General features: G+C 41.5%; 1 protein-coding gene across 3 annotated transcripts in view; it reads right to left on the bottom strand.

The window, feature by feature from the left end:
* The window catches only part of CRHR2 (corticotropin releasing hormone receptor 2), a gene marked incomplete at its 5' end in the record, with an annotated part of 163,267 nt that overhangs the window by 17,422 nt on the left and 122,817 nt on the right, over positions 1–23,028 (bottom strand). For all 3 annotated transcript variants that reach the window (XM_082499549.1, XM_082499548.1, XM_082499550.1), the window contains 2 exons: positions 1,835–1,920; positions 18,764–18,836. In XM_082499549.1, the coding sequence (XP_082355675.1) occupies positions 1,835–1,920; positions 18,764–18,836 (159 nt within the window). The remainder of the gene's footprint in view (positions 1–1,834; positions 1,921–18,763; positions 18,837–23,028) is intronic.

Here is a 23,028-nt window from a genome sequence, read left to right as displayed (position 1 = left end):
TCCCTGCAAACTGCGGAAGGGATAAAAATGTACTGAGATTTGAATCAGGGTTTTTTCATGCCAGTTCTGGTTTTATAGCATGAGGTTTGAGCATGAAAAAGGGGTGGTCTCCCCCTTCATTTCTGAGGAAATGTGCAGAGAAGAGTCTGAACAAGAATATCAGATCACTGCATTAACTTCACATTTGTCCCCAAACCTCAGACAGGAGTAAAAGGAAGGAATCACGCAAAACAACCAAACCCCGTTACTGCAGCAAACTGCCTCCAAAGTCAAGATCAGGCTGATTCAAGGACATCAAGATTCAAGTCTCAGCCTGATACACTGAGATTTTATCTAGAAATTATTTAGAAAATTGTGACCAATCTTACTCCACAAAAGCTGTGCTATTTCCCAGTGCAAGGACCTGTCTGTCCATAAATGCTCCAAACATCTTGCAAGGTACTGCAAATGGGAAGAGAAGAAGGGCAGTCAGCATCTCCTGATCTCTAAGAATTTGCTTTTGGACTGTTTAGGCTGATGTAAGTCCACGCTGCTGCCAGAATGGCCCAGGCCACCTCCCTTCCGCTGTCCTGGGCTAAATATTCCTGTCTTCTCCTCTCTGCAATACTAGTGCTTGTGAGGTTGCACAGTCAGCCAGCTCAGGAAGCCGATCCGCCTGAGAAGCCACCCCACATAAAGGTAATGATTAGTCAAGGATCAGCTCTGGGATGCGACCCACTGAGTGGTTACATGGATGCTGGTACCGGCTGAAGAGAGAGGACACAAGTGCCCTTCATTCCCACAGCCTACGCTTTAAAAAGAACATTAAACCCTACTGTAAATACGTGTACTTGCACAGTAATCATTAGTAATGACACTGCTATTGATTACAGATACTATATAAATGTTATGGCCCAGGCTCTGTTCTTCTGTCTTCTGGCTCTTCTAGGATATTAGTACGAACAAGGATCTTAATATGCATATGCACATGATTTTTTGGGAAGTCTTGACCATGGAATCACAGAATCATGGAATTTTCAGAGTTGTAAGGGACCTCTAGAGATCATCCAGCCCCACTCCCCTGCCAAAGCAGGATTGCCTAGAGCACATTACTCAGGACTGCATCCAGGCGGGTCTTGAAAATCTCCAGAGAAGGGGACTCCACCACCTCCCTGGGCAGCCTGTGCCAGTGCTTTGTCACCCTCACTGTAAAGAAGTTTTTCTTGTATTTGAATGGAACTTCCTGTGTTCCAACTTGTGCCCGTTGCCTTCGTCCTGTCACTGGGAATATTGATATTATATTGTTCTGCATCTACAAAGCTAGAGACTGGGACAGAGAAGCAACCTAGTAGGGACTGAACAGTTTTTCACTGATTCTCCAGATTAGTGAATGGATGGACTAGTCATCAGTGAAAGGAGTAACGATATATTTATATAATATAATATGTGTGCTTGTGTACACATGAAAAATGACAGAGTTCCTACTCTCACTTGAAATTGAACCCTTCAGATTTCATTGGAAGGGGGAAATTTCACGTGTGCGTTGGGGCACGTGCAAACGCGAAGGAGGTAAAGAGGCAGGTGGCTGCGGCAGTGCACGGGTCTGGCTGTAAGCCCAGGCTGTTCGCATTGTTTGGACGCGGAAATGGAGCGGACAGAGAAAACGCAGGCACACTTTTACAGCTAGCCTGCAAAAATAAATACTGTATTCCTAACTGTATGAGCTCAAGGGCCGAGAAAGACACCCTCTGAGATCAACAGTGGCATCTGGAATGACGAAGACGGGACAAGGACAGGGCAGGCAAAGCAGTTCTTTGTTAACACCGCAAACAGCAAGAAGCACCAGCTGACTTACCTGTACTGTATTGTTTCTGAAGTGGTTGAAGCTCTCAGCTTTGTCATTAAAATCCTAACTATGTTAAATAGAAATACAAAATTTATCTAGAAAAGAAAGGAGAGAAGGGAAAAAATATCACCAGTCAGTCAAACAGTGGCTTAAAGGATATGATACGCCTTAAAAGGCACACTTTGCAGTTCCGATGTGATTGAAAACAGCCTCTTGGTTTTACCACCGATTGCAACAAATTCAGAAGTTTACTAGAAATATCAGATTATGCAGCAAATATCCAACAGCTATTAATGTTTTCAAAACAGCAACGAAAACGGAGTAAAAAAATAACGGTCCCAGCAAGGAACTTATTTTTACTCCCTTTTACTCCTTTCCTGGGTGCCACAAGGAACTAAGGGTGGGATTATGTTTGGCTGTTTGCATCTGTCTCTGGCTCAGCTCATGCGAGGCTCCCTGCGTAGAGTATTTGGCAGCACCGCGCTGCGGTGATACGGCAGGCGTTGGGAACCACCCTCCCGCTCCACAGCAGGCCGGAGTGGTTAGGTAGGGCTCCCCACACCCAACGTACAGGACCGCATTGCAGAAATCGCGATGTGAGCTAGTCGCGCTGGACTCCCTTTGTATTCGGCGGAGGCTACAGATTGCACTCCGCAAGAGACATTTAAAATAGAGCAGATGAATCACACCTGAAAAACGCCTGTTTTTTTTGCACTGTCTTTAAAGGTGAGATGATGGATTCACCACTTCCCTTTTTAATCTGCTGAGCTAGGTTAATTATTACTTCTGTTACAATCTCACCACTGAGAATTGAGATTTGCTCTAATTACTGTTGTTGCAGCATCTGCCAGTGAGTGTCTTACATAAGTTTCCTCTCAGCGTAAACAGGAAAGGAAAAAAAAAAACCTGAAAAGAGGATTCTGATTTGCAGACTGCGATCAGCAGAAGGATTTGGCACCCAGCAGCGAGTTTTGGGTTGCTTTCAACACATAAAGTAGGGTAGCTTACAACATACTGATCTGTCTCAAAATTGTTGGCGATGCATACGGTCAGAAGTACAGAATTGTTATCTCAGGACTGCTGAAGTCATAACCTAAGCTTGTGAGAAGATATTTATCTCACACGCTTTTCCAGAGTCCCAGGGCTCCTGGCATTCTGCAGTCAGTCTATGAATGGAACAATTCTGTGATTGACTTCCAACTATTTATGAACTCTGTAGCAGAGCTGCCAATTTAAAGGTGTTCTCAAAATATGCTCTTTTTTTTTTTTCCATGCAATGTGCTATATTTCAATGATTACAGTAACTTGGCATCCATCATACCATTCCTTGCGGTTACTGTAACATGGTTCATAACAAATGGTGCAATAAGCACCTGAATAGACACCGCCAGCGTTGGGAATTATGTACATTAAACACTTATTATGTGAGATACAAAAATGCTGCTCTAGGAGTTAACGTATGACATTTTTTGAAATTATTTTCTTAGCAGAGCAGGGCCTTAGGGAGTATAAGAAATAAATAAAACAGTGCAGTCTGTATACTTGTTCTTGCTAGAATTGTCTTTGTTATATTTAAGAGCTCAAGGTCAACCGGTTCTCGCTTCATTTATCGGAGACAAACACTGCTTCATATCACTGGTTTGACTTGAATCTTAAACTCCTCACTTTGGTGGTTGCACCATTCCTCAATACCAGAAAGAGAAGCGTTCAGGCAGCACCTACTGAGGGGGGTGGGAGTGTCCTTCACCCATAGAAAAAAATCTTCTGCCTCTGAAATTCTGCCACCAAATCTTAAGGCTCTTCATCAGCTCAGAGCCAGGTTTGGGTTACTTCTATCAAAGGATGTAAAAAAGGCACCGATCCAAAACTTGCCACTTTTGCAATCATAATGGAAGGTGCCATATGGAATTATAGACGTTTAGGCAAGGGCAAATTCCAAAAGACTAATCACATGGGATTAACATGATGAAGTGGACTGGAGAAAGCATTTCAAGTTTCATGAGTCCTACTTTGATGTGACAGCAGGGAACTGGAAATTCAAATTGCCACAGGCTGCATCAGAAAAATTAAGGATTTTGATCTTCTCTGAAATTAAATTGCAGAAGTGTGATTCATCAGTCCAGAAGGAGAATTGCGAGCTGAAAAGTTTGGGAGTTACTTCACTAGAAATACTCTTATTCTGTATAAATCAGTTTTTCATTCTCCCACCCTTGCCCCTAAGCTTCCCCAGCCAAGGGTTGCAGAAAGAAAACAATGCTGACATACAGAAAGGATGTATTAGTACTTCTCACATAGATTTTCATGTATGTTCGCACTGATCCCTGTTGACAGCTGGCTTGCTCGTCTGGTTAGCAGCATTAATACTGATGGTTCCAATTGAAGCTCACGGTGTGCTGGGTACCACCAGAAGCTGAGCATCCCAGTGGAGGCCACATTCAGGGAGACAATTCAGCTATCCAGGCACAGACCACAGTACCACTTGAGGCATTTTTATGTAGCCAAGGCCTATGAGTGGCACTGGCACACGTGGCACGGGGCTGGTGAGAGACCACATCTGTCTACAGCAGCAACAGGAAGGCAGATACCTCGGTAGTCACTTTTAACAAGCTGCCCAGGTGCCAGAGTAAAGCCTGCTAGGGACATAATTTCTATAATATTTTCTAGGAGAGAGGAACACTGAAGCTATAACAGGGGCATCGGCCACTCACCCTGAATCCTCTTCCTAGTTCTGGCATCCAATATGCTGCATATCCTTAGTCACACAGACCATGTTCAAGCCTGTGGGTCTGAAGACAGAAACTAAAATCCACCTGAGGACATACTCAGTAATCTCAAGTCTGCATTTCCAAGTGACTGCCGCTCCCATTAGTGTTTGTAGTGATGTGATTGTCAACCAGGTGGATGGTCTTGCAAACATCTTATTGTTATACTGTTTTCCTTCTATCTTTCTCCCAAAATTCTCCTTTGCTGTGCAATCTTTCAAACACTTAGAGGATGCTTCAGGTCTCACGCCTGCAATAAAACTGAGCAGTCTGGCAGACAGCCCTAAGGGAGATATCTACCCCGGAGTTAGTTTCCACCAGTTGCTTTAATAACCGATGGAGAAAAATAGCTACTTTTACATTATAGGTTGTCCTGTCTATTTGAGATGTTTACTTCAGTATGAGATGACTCTCCCCACTTTGAAGTGCCTCTTTACGTGACCCACACAGATAGACCTGTTGGGAGGGCGTATATTATAGGGCTGTATTGCAGGGTTGCATTTAGTTGCCTAAAAACAGTGACTGAGAGCCATTTTTGGTGCCATGGTGTATCCTACCTGACCTCAAAGTACTACTTCAGAACAGCATGGGCTTTCCAGAGGATCTGTATCCTCTCTGCCAGACCCATGTGGGGCTCACAGAGCATCTGAAAAGGTCCTATGCACCTATGTTTAGGCAAAAAGATCTCTCTCTGAGTTAGATTAAATAAACCCTGTCTCGCTAGTCTTACCATTTCCCAATGGAACAGCTGTGAAAAAAATGACACTGATTTTTGGAAAAGCATGAAAGAACAGAAGAAGACTTCTTTGGCTAATGGTTGGCTGCCTTAACCCATTTGGCACTTTGGTGCTACAGTAATAACTGTCATTTACAGAAAATCTGTCCCACTGCTCACCCAAGGCTCCAGAAACACTGATCCCAAATTCCACCTTACCTAACTGCAGAAACAACCTCAGACCTGGGAATTTTATTGCCTGTCCTGATCCTCATAAATGGCTGCTCTGTAAATAGCAAACCTGGATCCAAAGTCCTCTGGATTCTTAGGGAGAGTCCCAAGTTTAAACTGGTCCGAACTCCAGACCTGACATTTACTCACACAAATTACACTTTGCTAACATTTAATAAATGAATTTAAAATTCCCACCAAAGCCTTGGTAGTCACCTAAGGACAAACGTCAGACCTGACACCCAGTCATCTGATCACCATCCATACCCTGATGTGTTAAAAAAGAGTGTGAAGGCAAATACTCAGTAACGCTGCCCAAGTACAGGGTCCCAACTTTCAGCAATGGGCAATGGGCAACTCTGAGGACTTTTTGAGAGGGGCATTAGAGACTCATCTTTGTGCCTCGATGAGCTTTTCCTCCCTGAATGGGTCTAATCCATTAACTCAACTTCCTCTTGGTTTCATCTTCACAATACCCAGTGTCAGTGAGTACTACACTTCAGCAGTTCATGACGAGGAGGGAGGAAATTTAGAAAAGAAAATAAATTTGCCTGAAAAGCAAAGAGAAACCTGTTCCAAGAGAAGGAGGGCAGTAAAAAGTAACATCAAAATTTGGTCTGTCTTTCCCTGCAAACCAGAGAGTCTTGTGTTTTGTTTTTTTTTTTTTAAAAAAGGCTGGTAAAAGGGACAGGGGGAAGTCGAGAATCCTGGGCTGGCTGGAAGGTAAGGGAAAAATGAGTCATATATATCCACTCAAGAGATGATGACTGAGACACAAAGAGGATCTTTAAGTCGGGAGAATCCTATGGCCTTTTTTTATGCATAAATTAAGGTTAGAAAAATCATTCACATCTCCTTCTGGCTTTAGAATCTATGAATAATGTATGTAGCTCTTTCGAGGCTTTGTTTTCCACTCTCTCACAGGGCTACTTTCCGCAGCTGTCGCTGCACCAGGACAGGACATGAGTGCAGCCTTTGGCTTGTTACACACAAAGCTCCTGTTACTGCCTTCATCCCGCAGGCTTCTTCAGGAAAAAGAATAACTAATCCTTCCCCATTCTAGATTAGTTATCTAAGACAGAAAACTGAAGTGACTTGGCCTTGCTTCTAAAGCCATTCCACCACATAGTGAGGATAAGAAGAGCAGAAGCATAAGGAGTTGAGTTGGATTGGCATAATTTCATTTTAGATTATTTCTAGGCAGCTGGTTATCCCGGGTTCTATTTATATTCAGTGGAGAGAAACGGGCACTTTTCAACAGTGGTTCATTGGACATATTTTAAATGTATGCTTTTGGAAAAATAGTGCTTGGACTTGAATCAGTTAACCACACAAATCATCCAGTGATCTTCAGATTGTCCAGGGGTACCTGACCTTCAACTGAATGAATGTGGCTCTATCTACTGAGGAACTGTGACATTATATTATAGGAAAGCTTAAAAAAGACTTCGAGGCACCAACACCAAGGGGTCCCTTTTGCCTCTATCAAGGTTTCTCTGGGAGACCTTTAAGACTTGAACAGGGTAACCTCTCAAAGGCAGAGTTTAGCAAGCAAAAAATTCCAAGACAAAAGATGCAAATGTGGTAACATCAAAATACTCGTTTCTGGCTTTGCCTACGAGAAAGACACTTCACTGTGTTCAATTTTAATGACTTCTTTTAAAAGAACACTCCTTCATTTCAGGAAGATATCAGTAGGACCTTTTAGTAGCACTCCAAGAGGTCTGATCTGAAGATCGTTTTTCACCACATAATCAGATGGATTTTTATTGTCCATTTGTCCACACTGGGCCTGACACCACAGCTCACAGGGATGATAGCTCGAGTTCGTTCAGGACAGAAGACACAGTCTGGGAATCAAACAGGGAACAGGCTGCCGCACACAGCCTGCAAAGCTGAAATCTTTGAAATGAAAATGGAGCTATTTTCTCAGCTGGAGAGGATCCATACAGTTCTAGTGACTACCAGATTGATTCTGATTTACAAGCAAAGAAGATGAAGCTTCTATAGTTTATACCTTATATATATATATAGTAGCGTTTCAAAGGAAGAAAGATCTTACTACTGCAAAGTGAGTTTTCCTAGAAAAGAGCCCCTGTACTGTATCTAGCAAAGTACACAACAATTTGTCAAGGACTTCCTTGTTATTATAGGAGCTCTGTGTCAACAAATTAATTTCTCTCAGAACTGGACAGCTCTAACATAACCCACACATCAGTTCCATAAATAGAAACTGATGAATGGACATTTAAGAGAAGTAATGATGACAGGCAGTGCATCTTTTTTATTTATCTTTAATGTCACTTGATATTTTTATTCATTTCTGTTTATACATGTTTTCTGCTTCGTAATGGAAAACAGAACTAAGGATTTTTCCCTTGATATTTATTGACAGATAAAATGAATCCAAAGGTGAGGTCTTGAAGACAAAATAAACCAGCTTATTTCTTATTCTCTTACTTTCATTTATGATAGGCTAAGAATGTAATTATTGCTGGAATAAGACCCTCTCCAACTACAGATGGGAAATAATTAGTTTTCATATCTTGCCAGGGCTTTGGAAGTTTAGTGTTTCCATTTCTAAATTGAGATGAAAATTCAGAGCCCAGAATGGAGTTATAAACCAGGGATCCAAAAAGCATTTGGACCACCTGTTTTGGCACTGATCAATTATAATCTGAACATACAAACCCAGAAGCTCTTTTGAACCAAAAGAAACTTTTCAGTAAAAGATTTCAGTCGTAAAAATTTTCTGTCATAAGAACCAAATTCCATTTGAGAGGAGATTTATCTCCCTTAGTGAGATGAAATAGCCAAAATATTCCAAGATGCACAAAAGAGGGAATGCTGACTGTGAAGGCTTCTTTGCAGTTCTCCTTAAGCTCAGGAGTTTAAATGGAAAGTCATTAAGCTCTTCTCTTTCTCTTCTGAGAGAGTAATGGGCAACCAGCGTTTATTTTGCTCATTTCTGCCGGGCCTCCTATTTCGTGCTTCACAGAAAGCTCGTACTTCTGTGTTTCCTAGAATGTTTGCTCCTCTTCACTCCCAGGAAACGTAAATATTATTCTATTTAGACTTTGCATTTTTATGCAATGTGGTAAAATCTACCCCATGATTAAGCAACCCAAACTGGCATCAGAGCAGTCATTTTAGCTGGAGCATTATATCCTGTCATCCTGACCTCAAATAAATAGTCCGTTAGTTTATTAATGCCTTGTTTTAACTGTTCTATCGTACCGTCCTGACACAATTCTCAGATCGGGCTTTTTATCACAAAAGGTTCCTTTTCAAAGGTCACAGGCACCACAGTGACTCCTTTTGGCATACAGCAAAGTGCTGGAAAGTGCTATCTGATCAGGAATAATGAGATGTGATTAAGAAGAGTGAGGCTTAACGTGGTGGATGGTCATGACCAGGGAGACTGTGGAAGAAAGTCCCTAGAGCAGCAGTGAGAGACCACCTCTTCAGGCGAGCAGAACAAGACTATCCGCATCCTGAAGATTGTACGGGATGGAGTCATGTTTTGATGGGGAAGGGAGAGAGAGGTAAATGAACAGACACCTTCTTTACCTGATGTCTGATATCAGCACACAGCCCCTTGCCTTTGCCCACCCTGTCACCTAAACCCAAGTCCAAACACAACACCACCCTAGCTGGGATCACACCGTTTCCTCAATAGAGCCCTGCATCATGCATGAGCATGTCCACAGACTCTTTTCCAATCTTTAAACCCCATCTACGATCCTCTTACTACTGTGCTGGTCCTTCTGTCTCTCCTGAAACATCTTGTATTCAAAAAGCTTTGTTAAAGAAACACAGTGCAGGTCACTGAAGTGACCAGTCAAGTCAACTACCATGTGGTCTCTAGTACAGGTGACTCAACAGGGCTTCACTCCAACTATTTCACCTGGCAAGCAAGGAACACACTGAATGTTGCAACACCAGTAAACGCATACCCTTGCAAAAATAACAATGGCACACAGAGAGTTCTTGCCTGGAAGGAGTGATAGTCCCTGACAACCAACTCGTCACACCAGCAGATGGAAAATGACCAAGATGACATGACAGCCTAAAACATGGGCATACTGCTGTGAGTGGTTCCACCTGGCAGTTCCCCAGGCTGGGCAGGTTCAAGTTGCCATGCGTTGACAGTAAGAACCACAAAAGGAGACTCAAGAGAGAGTCTTCCTCCAAAGAAGAACCATCCCGCAACTTGCTGATGAAATCTGATTTCCTATCTGGAAAGTACTCTGAATAAGACGTGACAGGATGAATTTTGGAGAAAACTTTCTGGTCAACTGCTGCTGGTCATATGAGTTTCTTATTGGTTGTGGAACATCTCACAAACGGAATTAGAAATGCTAGAAAGAAAGAGACATTGTAGGAATGTACATGGTATTGGACACCTTGTTTGACACTATTGAATCCACAGCTTCAAAATGTAAACAAGAAGAAGACAGTAATAGCAATGATGGCAGAATTGGAGATAAATTCCGGATGGGCTGTAATCAAATTAGCATATTATCTTCATCCTGAGTGTAGCTATGACAGCACGCTTGCAAAACAGTGAAAATTATGATAAAAATCTTGTAAGAAAAACTCAGGGATGTCAACAGTCTGCAGGTCATGAACTGCAGTCTTGGTAGCAGTGGAAGAACTGGGAATATGTAGAAGGAAAGAAATTTAAAAAGATCAATAGGAAAACTAGATTAAAATCAGTGGTTGAGAAAAAACATAAGCCTGTCAGATAGAAAGCAGGAGGGAAAAATTAAAAAGACATATCATTAATAATAATAAAAAATCTCAGTCTCTGAAGAGAACAATGCAGAAATGGAAGCATATGTGTGAAGAGAGTCAGCAGAAACTAAAAAAATATTCAGAGAAGCAATTATATCAGCAATGAAGATGCTTGCACAGAAGTAGGAAATGCTTTTCAGAAAAAAAAAATGCATAAAGATACATATATAGGTGCAATGTTTCTATATATAAAATGGTGAGTGAACAAACTATGACTTTTTTAGAAGATCAAAAGAAAGGAACATTAGCAATGTGGGCTGAACATTTTGCATGGAGCATTACAGTCATGTAACAGGAAGTGAAGATCAAGATCAAGGTGCACTACAAATTTTATTTATTGGACAATATCAGAAAGGAATGGATTCTATAAATATTGGTTAAGTTGCTTAATAAACCTATTTCCCCTACCTGCAATACTTTTAAAGACATACTGGAAAAAGATGTAACAGGATGGCAGAAAGACAGCTCTGCTCTTCAGAAGTGTAAATGTGTATATGCTGTTGGGATAATTATGCAAAAGCAGAGTGCAGCACATTTCAAGAAAAAAAAAAAATGTATGAACACCATACAGTATCATTACACTGATAAACTGGGACACAGGATGGGAAGAATGATTGAGTCAAGTCCTATAGCTATTGTAAACAGTTGTATTGAAACATCCTTTGCACAAGTGGGCAATATGAAGTAAATTGTTCCTATTCCTTTACTTCTGTTGGAAGACAGCTAATGAAGCTTCTATGAACGCTAGAAGTGGTGTTAATTTAGCTTAAATATATTAACGGTCACTTAAGACAATTTCCTTTTTGTCAATAATACTAATAAGCTTAAGTACCTCCACTGTCCTCTGGGATGTACTTATGAAAACCACCATACCTTTCCACAGTCTTGTTTTTGAAAAACTAAACAAACTCAGATATTTACTGAAACTTTCTCCATGCCGTGGTGTCATGGTTTGGGCCAGCCTGGCCACTGAAATGAACAACAGATGCTCTCCCCCACCTCACTCTCCAAGGAGAGGAGGGAGAGAGAGAAAGAGACTTATGAGTTTAGAAGTAACTAAACTACTTTAATGAAATATTAATAATGAAATAATAAAAAGGAAATAATTAAATATATACAATATATACAAAACCAGTATCGAGCTCCCAGGATGATGATCACGTCACCGACTGGCACTGGGGAAGTCCCAGACTGGACTCAGTGATGGACAGGAACTGGATCTGGATCTGGGTTCAGGAATGCACGGATTGGGATCAAAAGCAGATGAACAGAGTCCTCCTCGGACGGCGGCCATTGAAGAAGAGGGCTGACCCTTTGATCCCTCAGCTTTTACACTGAGAATGATGCAGATGGGATGGAATACCCTCTTGGTCAGTTTTGGGTCATCTGTCCTGTCTGCTCCTCCCTGCAGGTGGGAACCCTCTACGCTTTTCCGCTTCCGACCCTCCAATGGGGCAAATAACCAAGCCAGCTGCCCTCGGGGGTTACAGCAGTACGTGTAAGCAGGAGCCTCTCGGCATACAATGCCTGGGCACAATTATAAATAATCAGGTCTTATCTCTCTGGCAGCAAACAGCATCTGAACAATATGCTGTTAATTTCAGAGAGTTCAGTGACTTAGAAGAGGCTTAGCTGCAAAGTAAAACTACTGAACAGAAAATGGGTTCTGTTTTACCTCAAGCCAGGACATTCCACCCCTTATTCCATAGCATTTGTGTTGTGCTCAGATCAATATTACTTTTTACCTATCTATCTATCTATCTATCTGGTCTTCCAGAACATCAGCCAGTGATTGCTATATATAAGATATGGCTGTATCCCATAACCTGAAGCTGAGCTGGACAAATTCTTTGCAAGCACTGTAAAAAGGACCATTTGTAGAAATACGGTGTAAAGGGGCAGAATTACATGGTTTGTGAAGTCCACTGAAAGAGTCAGCATGGGGACAAGGGAGACCCAGTCTACTCAGGGTTCTAAAAGGAATTCAAATTTGTTTCTCCAAAGGTTCCTATAGAAATGCGGCTGTTAAAGGTTTGGAGGGAAGAGCATTATGCATAGAAATACAAGAAAGAAAGGGTAGGAATATATAGAATCATAGAATTGTCTAGGTTGGAAGAGACCCTTGGGATCATCGAGTCCAACCATCTACCCTACTCTACAAAGTTCTCCCTTACACCATATCCCCCAACACCACATGTAAACGTCTCTTAAACACATCCAGTGATGGTGACTCAACCACCTCTCTGGGCAGTCTATTCCAATGTCCGACCACTCTTTCTGTGAAAAATTCTTTCCTAATGTTCAGTCTAAATCTACCCTGTTGGAGCTTGAAGCCATTCCCTCTTGTGCTGTCATTAATTACCTGTGAGAAGAGATCAGCACCAACCTCTCTACAGTGTCCTTTCACATAGTTGTAGAGTGATGAGGTCTCCCCTCATATATATATATATGTAGTCTATATATATAGTCTCTCCCCTCATATATATATATATATAGTCTGTTTTCTCAATGGAGAGAGTCTATTGGTAGATCTGTTTTGTTTTACATAGACCTTTGTGATCTATAAAAGGGAATGAAGAGCAGGATGACAGATTTTTAGTGACACTAAGCTACTCGGGACAGCAAAAATAAAGGCTGATTGCAAAGAGCTGTATAGGGACTCACAATACTAAGTGACCAGGCAATAACATGGCACATGAAATCACGTAATATAAAGGTAACACAATGGGGAAGAAAAGCAATCGACTTTACAGGAAGAATTATGAGCTCTGGGTATTTTCATTCACAAAAGAAATGTTGGAATTACACTAGCTAGCTGCCTGAAAACTTCATCTCAGTTCCCAGTGGTACTCAAGAAAGGAAACAAAAATGTTTGGAATTTCTGAGAAAAAAAAAAAAAAGAAAATAAAGCAGAGAACACGATGCTGCTATAAAAATCCATTTATGTGGTCACACCTTGAGTACTGGGGCAAGCTTTGATCTTGCCACCACAAAAATGCCAGATCGTTACTGATTAACGCGCCATAAAGACCACTTCAGTACACGTGTCTGCTGTCTCCTGAGCGAAATTCCATGCTGCAACAAGGATGAGCCCATCTTCTTAAGAACACTTAACTTTTCTACAGCACTTGTCATCCAGGGATCTCAAAGCATTTTAAAAAGGAAGATAAGTATCATTAAGCTTGCTTTATAGCTGGGGAAACTGAGAACTAGAGCAGCAATCGAACTTGTTCAAAAGTAAGGAACTGATGAAGGCAGAGACAGAAGTGAACTCCAGGTCTTCCTATCAGCTCATGTACCCACTTATGCCAGCAGTTAATTGATTGTGGCGAATTATTTTCAACGAGACCCAAAAAGCAGAGGTTAGAAAACTGCTCAGTTCTCAAGCACAAGGGGAAAAAATCTATTAAAGCTAAATGTAAGGTTTGGAAAAAAAAAAAAAAAAACCAACCTAAATATTTGATCTGCCTGCTTGAAAAACTGAAAATTTAATATAATTTTAGCTCTGAGAAATACTACAGAGCAGTGCATATATGGTGTCAGTTCATAACAGTAGTTACTGAGAAAAAAAGCAGCTCAGTTAACTGTCTCCGGTGCCTATTTTCTGAGGTTCGTCCTCCAATCTTGCTGTGTTTTCATGGTCCAACAGTTCTTTGGCAGGGATTACATTTAAAATTGCACGTAAGAAATGTGTATCTCTTAATAAAATCAGGCTGAAATTCAGTTCCCTGGCATGTATTTCCAACCCCTGCCCCTTCTTTACCTTCAGAGGGGGATGTAAGATTAAAACTTGGTTATGCCACTCTGAGGGAAGATACCAGAAATAAAAACCCGACTAATGTGAAGAGAAAATAACAAACAGAGTTTATTTTTCTAGTGCTATCAGGAATGGAATTTCGAAGCATCCAATATACTGGATGGTTAGATCTCTACTGGGATATGTTCAAGCTAAAATCCATTCAGGAATGAAACAAAGAAGGATGATTACCTACATTTTCTCCCTCACATTTTTTGTCGATAAAAATACAGGTTTCTCGCCCAATATTCAGGATCAGCATTTATACCAAATTTCCTTTGCCTCTGAAATAGTTTCCCTCTTTTCAGCCCAAATCAATGTTCAAGTTTTTTCTAAAGACGAGCAGGAAAACAATCAAACAAATCTCTCCACTGCATTGTTCAAAGCTTTTGTACCCTGAGAGAATAACAGAGAATAATATGGTTTAAGGACAGACTTGAGGACTGCTACTACGATCAACGGGCTTTATTTGTGGCCAATCTGCTTTTCCCAGTGAAGCTCAGAACTTCTGCATGACCTGTTTCTTGGTGTTATGCTTTCTCGTGCTTCAGCAGTTGAACGCACAGGAAATGAAAAACCAAAACCAGTGGAAATAATTTTTGACAGACAAAATCCGCCTACATTTTTAAGAGACTTAGCATCTTTAGAAGCAGGTTTTAGCCCTCTAGAACTAAGAATATTTACCACTAAGAGCACTCGAATGGCATTGCCTGGCTGGTATAATGATGCCTCTTGAACACATACCTTTGTCTAACAGGTAACCAAAACTCAGCTGAGCTGTACACTGGGCACTTGGCTCCCAACTAACTGGAATGAGTAGAACTAATTTTAACAGGCCAAGCGCTCGCATGTGGTCGGAACTGTAATTTGATGGAGTTTTTAGACTTTTAGCTTTTAGAGTGAGCCCTCTTTTGGAAGTAACTAATTTCTTCTAGTATCATTCATGTCTCTCTATGTTTCCAGCAGTACACTGGGATAGTTCTCTCACAGATTGTCCCGTATGTTCTTTCATACAACCTGAACTTCAGCTGAACATTTCTTTTCTTCATTAGCTCAAATCCAACTCATTAGCTGTGACTGAAAGAGCTCACTGAGTTATACTACTTTTGAAATCTTTGTCTTCCTTTCCTGGTGACCATTGCTCACTGGAGGGAAGAGGAAAGCAGCACTTTGCCTCCATCTTTATATGTTTCTATTAACAGATTAGCAACAAAAGGAGGGCTAAGGATAATCTCCATCCTTTTTGGATGCAGGGGGAAACACAGTGACCAAGGATGAGGAAAAAGCTGAGGTACTTAATGACTTTGCCTCAGTCTTTAAGGGTAAGACCAGTTGTCCTCAGGCTACCCAACCCCCTGAGCTAGACGACAGGGATGGGGAGCAGAATGAAGCCCCCATAATCCAAGGGGAAATGGTGAGCGACTTGCTAACACCACTTAGATGCACACAAGTCTATGGGGCCAGATGGGATCCAGCTGAGGGCACTGAGGGAGCTGGCTCACCAAGCCACTCGCCATCATTTATCAGCAGTCCTGGCTAACGGGGGAAGTCCCAGCTGATTGGAGGTTAGAAAATGTGACGCCTGTCCACAAGAGGGGCCGGAAGGAGGATCTGGGGAACTGCAGTCCTGTCAGTCTGACCTCGGTGCCTGAGAAGGTTATGAAGCAGATCATCTTGAGGCCGTCATGTGGCACTTGCATGGCAACGAGGTGATCAGGCCCAGTCTGCATGAGTTTATGAAAGTCAGGTCCTGGTTGACTAACCTGATCTCCTTCTATGACAAGGTGACCCACTTAGTGGATTAGGGAAAGGCTGTGGATGTTGTTTACCTGGACTTCACTAAAGCCTTTGACACCGTTTCCCACAGCGTTCTCCTGAAGAAACTGGCTGCTCATGGCTTGGGTGGGTGTACTCTTCGCTGGGTAAAAAACTGGCTGGAAGGCCGGGCCCAAAGAGTGGTGGTGAATGGAGTTCAATCCAGTTGGCGTCCGGTCACAAGTGGTGTTCCCCAGGGCTCAGTATTGGGGCCAATTCTCTTTAATATCTTTATCAATGACCTGGATGAGGGGATCGAGCGCACCCTCAGTAAGTTTGCAGATGAAACCAAGTTAGGAGAGTATGGCGATCCGCTTAAGGGTACTACCCACAAGGAGGTTGTAGCCACGTGGGGGTCAACCTCTTCTCACTGGTAACAAGTGATAGGACAAGAGGAAATAGCCTCAAGTTGCACCAGGGGAGGTTTAGATTGGATATAAGGAAAAATTTCTTCACGAAAAGGGTTGTCAAGCATTGGAACAGGCTGCCCAGGGAAGTGGTGGAGTCACCATCCCTGGAGGTATTTAAAGGATGTGTAGACATGGTGTTTAAGGGCATGGTTTAGAGGTGGATTTAGTAGTATTCAGCTGATGGTTGGACTCGATGACCTTAAAGGTTTTTTCCAACCTAGACGATTCTATGATTTTATTCTATGATCTGTGTTGAGGCAGAGGCATACTGACATACTGGGGGGTGATGTTTGACTGTGTTGCCCTTAGTACATGGCAGACGTCAAACTTCTGCGCTTGTAATCCAGCGTTTCTCACGGCACCCTTGAAAGGGTCAATAACTCCAATAGTTGTAAGAGATGCTTGAGTCATTATATACGATTTGATTTTATTTGCCTAAGGATCAAAAAAATGAGCCTGTCAAGTTGTTTTAACACACTGTGGAGTTGTGTATTTTAACTATAAACACAAAACTCAGCTGTCAGTTAAAAAAAAAAAGGGGGGGGGACACACATTTTAGCAATCAGGCGTGTATTGTAACAAGAGTTTTGAGATTTGCCTTTTAGAGTCTGGACCCTGTTAGCTCCAGAGAGCTCTTTTCCTCACCCAGCAGTGCTTTCTGATGGGAGCAACTGAAAACAGAGGGAAGGAAGGGTTTGCCTTCATGTTACTTCTCTAAAATAGATCAGCTGCTTTCCACCCCACGGTGCAATTACTGTTGTTTTCTCATTAATTCTTTAACTAGAGCTCAAGTACAGGCCAATGTAGAAAGGTTCAATACACAATGTCAGTTTAGGGCAGTATAGTTATTGGCACAGTTTGGAGGCGTCTCAAGGCTGCTTTAAATTAGAGGCAGATATAATGACCTGTATATAGCAGCAGCCTCCGACTGCACCTCCATTTTCTGTGCCCCTTTGGGGTCTTTAAACAGAGAGTATTGTTCTGGGGAGAACAAAGCTATTTTCATGACTCTAAGCTACCTATGGTATCTGCCAGAGATGTTATCCAAGGATTTTACGGATCTTGTTGACTAAAGGGGTTATGGTAGATTCACAGATTCACAGACTTCTAGGCAATGATGTGAAAACTAAACGCTCCAAGTATTGCGAACTTGCTGCCTTGTGTTGTCTAAATAGGATTTGTTTGTGAGCTAGTCTCAATATCATTGAGTCAATTTACTGTGAGGGTCTTTGTGTTTTTGGGATGGCTCCCTTGGTGACACACAATTATATTGTGTGTATCACACTGATTGTATTTCTCTCCTTATAACATAAAGAAAAGAATTTTTACATAAAACCAGACTCCTACTACCTTTTTCCCCTTTTCAGCTATGCACAATATGATTTGTTTGCTGCATCTTAACAATTAACGCAGAAATTATCTCTCCTGATTTCAGGTTTGGAAGCATTCAGTTTCGTAGCTGGCTTCCTAGGCAACAGAGCAGCTTTTTTCATGCTGAATCTCATGAAAGGCACAGCACTGACAAGGTGAGAGTGCAAGGCTTCTTAGCCTTGAAAAAACTGTCAGTGGCATTTGCTCCTTCTCCATGGGTGCTGGAGTGGCATAAGGGACAGCTATACAGAGCCTTGGTTCCCTAAGACAGAGGACCCCACTGAGCCCTGTGAATTCTCTGTTAGGACATCTGCCTTCTTCCTAAAGTGGCTTTTACTGCAAAGGAGTGGAAGAGTAGAATTGGATTTTTCAGCATTGTCCTTTCTGGTAGCGTTAATCTTTTCCATCCACACCCAGTATTTCCTGGGAAAGCATCACCGCACTTCAATTGAAGGTTCAAAATGGTTTATGAATTTTCCTTCTACTGTTCATTGGCACAGGAGACAGAGTGTTGGGTAAACAGATAAACAGCCTGTTAACTGTAGATGACACTGAAAAGGAAATTTAACAACCGAAAAGCTAGCAAACAAATACACAGCAATGATGGAGATGAAGAAGATATAGAAGACTACAAGGAGATGCAATCCCTTACCATAATTACTACATTTTTCTAATCCATGTGCATGACGGAATTGCCCTAGTTCTCAAGAGCCTCAAGTGGATGAGCAGATATTGTAATGTACCTCCTATTTTTGAACTTTTTTCCTCTCTACATCTCAAAACATTGTACAAAGGAAGGCAAACAGCATTACAGAGGGAGGAGAAAAGAATGGCATAAGGCCAAGGAAACAGCCAAAAACAGATCACTGCGATTCTGACTTGCAGTGTTAGCTACTGTGGCAACTTGAGAAAACAGCTGAAGAATTTTGACCTTGTTTGTGTTTTATTTTACATAAAACTAGATGTGGAACATCACAGATGCCTATCAAATTATCCCTTAATGGGAGATGGCACTGCCCTTCCACCCACATACACGCTTACCAGAAGAACAAGAATCACTGGCCCTTGATATATGTAGTCGATATATTTCCCTGGCTCTTTTCCAAACCAGCATCTGTAAGAAACAAAACAAATAGGAAAATAATTTATAAAAGGGAATGCACTTCTTTTAGATTTTAATATCAAGGACACCATAGCGAGATGTTCCCTTATTCCACGACTTCTTTAATCATGTATATAAGTGGCAAGTGACTGAGTTTTCTTTTACAAAGCCACTTTTTGTTTGGACGCAAATCTGAGCCCCATTTTCCCCTCGCATTAGACCATTCAAGTTCCCACTATGTTTTTGGCTATTGCCCATGTAAATATTTCCAAGAAATGTGAGAACCTGGTGTAAGGAGGGTGTAGAAGAGGTGTCCTGCTGGCTCTGAAAAAGGGATGAAAGAAATATTATTTGTAAGGAAACGAACCTGTTATCTATTGCAGCATCCAGCGACACTTCAGTTCCATAAAGGATGGACTGTTACTAGCAAATATGTCTCAAGCTGCGTGGAAATGCTGTCTAAATAAGGTGCTGGATGAATAAGGAGTTCATCCCATTGGCTTTGAACCAAGCTGGTGACCACTAAATCCATCATACAGTACAGAGACATCTTCAGAAGGTAGCAAATACCCGATCCAAGATCACCAAAAGGAAATCAACTTAGGTTAAGGGAAAGCACAGGTAAACTGAAGGGCCTCAAACTAGCAGAGAGCCTGTATGTGTCATGTGTGACTAAGTGGTGGCTTGGCTCTTACTTCTACTAATTACAAGTGTTTTTCTCCCTGCTGTGTTATACAATAGATTAAGCCTGTAGTTTCACAGTGACCCACCACCGACGTTCACTTCATTCTCTTAACTGAGTAAATCAGTTATATTTATGTCAGTAAATGAATAAGAAACTGGGCTTAGACCTGGACTCAATCATTTACATCATTACATTTTCCTTATTGCAGTTTTGGCCCGGGCCAAACAATAGCCAACCCCCATACTATTCCTGGTGAGCAAATCTGGAGCTAGCATGAGCCAGAGGACATTCCCAACAGTCTGCAAACTGCACCTACCCCGGTTTGGAGGCCAAGAGGGTTTAATAATGTGGATGTGAACTATTCCATGCCATTTGGACTCCAGCCCCATAAACAATTCCAGGCACAGCTAATTTAATATTACAGCCACAGCCACGTGGTCTTGGATCCTGGTTCCACCAAGTAGAAGCAACTTTGCTACCATAATGCCTTAAGGTTTAGGTCATTGGCACTCCAGATACCTTAGGAAGTACATTTTGGAGTTCAAAGGTCTGATAGGTTTTTTTCCCCCTTTGTGGATACCACACAAAAAGTCTACAGAGCAAAAAATATGTCTTCCCTGTCCCCTGTGACAAAAGATAAGCTTAGTGCCACTGGAGACTTGAAAACAAGGGTAATTCCTGAGCCAAGGAGGCAGGTGCAGTTTTGCACTTTTACAAGCATTCCAAAAATAGTACTTGTTGCCTCAAAAAGGTTGCAGTCTGTATGACACAACCTCATGAGTCGAAGGCAAATAAACTGAGATGAGGAAAGCTATGGTTCAGATGGAATTATTTCGACTCATATGATGTCCCCCAAGCCTTTCTCCAAAGTGTGTTGCTTGCTAAAACAGAAGGAGCTCTTTGCCCATTGCAAAATGCTCTTACTGAACTGAATGTACAGAAATATTGAGATATGTAGCAGATATATAGAAGTACAATTCAGTATCGCACAGTTGTTTGCCTTTTCTTGATTCAATTTCTACATCTTTTAAGTTCCAAATAAATGAGACAGCTTTGAATATTTTACAAATATAAAACATGTCTGTTATTCCCTGGTGCACTGACTTCAAATTAGTGCAAGTTGATAATTTTGCACCTAATCTTCCAAAATTTGGTGAGGAGAGCAAGACTTGGAATAAGGTACTTCCTACAGCTGAGTTATCATCCAAGAAGAATCCCTAGGGCAGCCTTAAATGAAGGAAACTGTTTTTTGTGGGTTTTTTTGTTTTGTTACCGAGATGGGAAGACATGAAGAAAAATGAATTGCAAGTTATGTCAAGGCAGGAAACACAACTCTCCAGAACTTGCAAGACCAACATTTGAGAGAGGTTTTTGAAGGGCATTGTCGGAGAACTATTATATATTGCCTGAAACTCAGAGAACCAAGAGCTATTAGAAGAGAAGTTTCTGGGAAGCTGGCTGCTCTAGCAGAGGAATCTAGCTGAGGGACTAATAAGAAACAGGGTGAGGCACGTGGCAGAACTTAGTGAGCTAGAAAAAGTCAGCAGAGAAGTTGGAACAGAGCTGGTAAAGCACTAAAGAGCTTCCAGGACAAAGGTTGCTCATTCCTCTTCGGAATTTAAATATTGCTTAACTGTAAGACCATACTGAAGAGCAAAATGCTGACATTTATTATCTGAAGCCCAGTATTAGACCAAGGTTGCATTGACTGAAGCATCATGTGTATATACACGCTTTCACACAATTTGAGGGAACAAGGTTACGGCCAAAGGTAGGCTTCTACATCACAGGCATGTCCATGGGAACTTGATGCTTCAGGAGTTAGTGGAGAAAACTTTTCTGCCTATCATCTTAACCATTACTTTAAATCCAACATAAGCGATTATTTCTGCAATAGAATCAGCACTGCACATTTCTTTAAAATCAAAAAGAGAAACCTAAACCACTGAAAATTAATTGGTGCATCACAAGTTTAATTCCATTTGTGTGAAATAAAAGTAATTTTCTTTTTTTTGTGTGAAATAAAAGTAATTCTCTTTTTTTTTTTTTTTTTTTAATCTCTGAGAGAATAAACAAACACTCCCTGAATATTGAAGAGGACAATTTAGGAAGACAGTTCTGATTAGACTCAGATATGTAAACACACTTCTATTGAATAGCACTAATTATTATTCTTCATGGTTCTCTGATAGTTCTTTATATAACAAAAGCCAACACTGGTTTTATCATTACTGTTAATTAGATCTTACTAATGTTCTTCCCCTTACCAATTGTCCATCAATGAAATTACTACAATAACTCTTAATCATTTGTATGGTTTTTTCTTTTTTTTTTAATGAGACTTAACAGTACTTTTTTCAGAGTTGTCAGATTTTGCTGAAGAACTGCTAAACACCAGACAGGATATTTGCCACAGTACCCATTTATTTGCCTCAATATACAGAACATGGTCCCCAGTAAGAACAAAAAAGAAAAAATTAGGAAGCTGGTTGAAGTATTTTCTTAACATTCTTCCTGTGTGCTATTTTGAGCTCTTAAACTATTATAAGCTACATAACTTGAACTCCAGTTCAACCCCCAAACAACTTAATTTATAGTTCAAATGCATACTCAGATGAAGAAATTCCCATCTTGTTCTGAATTTTGGGCTGTCTGGTGGGATATCCAGTCTTGGAAGCTGCCAGAGAGTACATGTTCTCTGCATGCATCCAGTTTGCTGGGTCTATAGCAGACTATATTGGGGGAATAACACATGATTTCCCCAGCGGTCAAGATAAATGGAGCGTAACAGCTAGGCTGAGTGGGGAGACCAGACTGCATTCACAGAACAGCTGAGGTTGGCAGGGACCTCTAGAGATTGTCTAGTCTAACCCCTGCCCAAAGCAGAATCAGCAGAAGCTGGTTGCTCAGAGCTGTGCCCAGCCGGCTTTTGAGTAGCTCCAAGGATAAAGACTTCACAACTTGCCTGGGCAACCTCTTCCAGTGTTCTACCACCTTCACGGTAAAAAGGCATTTCCTGACGTTCAGATCAAATTTCACGTATTTCAGTTTGTGCCACTGCCGCTTCTCCTGTCACTGGGCACCACTGCGAAGTATCTGGCTCCACCTTTTTCATACTCTCCTATAGGATATTTATAAGCATTGATAAGATCCCCCTGAGCCTTCTCCTCTCCAGGCAAAACACTCCCGACACCCCCAGCCTCTCCTTGCATGAGAGATGCTCCAGTACCCTGGCAGCAATTATTTCTCAGAGCCAGGGATTAGTTTTATCTCAACTGTCTCTATTTGCACACGCGTACGGAATTCAAATTAAAGGCATGATTTCTACATCACCCCAGCACAGAGAAAGGATTTTGTAAATCCCACAAAGTTTAGTCTAAACTGTCTCAATGGCTGATGGACTGGAGAGGGGAATAGACCATAAGTAAGTTAAATACGCACATGTGCACACCTCCCGCACAGGTACCAGAGGTGAGTTCCTACATGTGCTTCAGTTTGACCGTTTAGCGGAATCTGCCC

The sequence above is a fragment of the Vanellus vanellus genome (assembly GCF_965231255.1).
Source record: "Vanellus vanellus genome assembly, chromosome: 2".
NCBI lineage: Eukaryota > Metazoa > Chordata > Aves > Charadriiformes > Charadriidae > Vanellus > Vanellus vanellus.
This window is presented reverse-complemented; position numbering and strand designations above follow the sequence as displayed.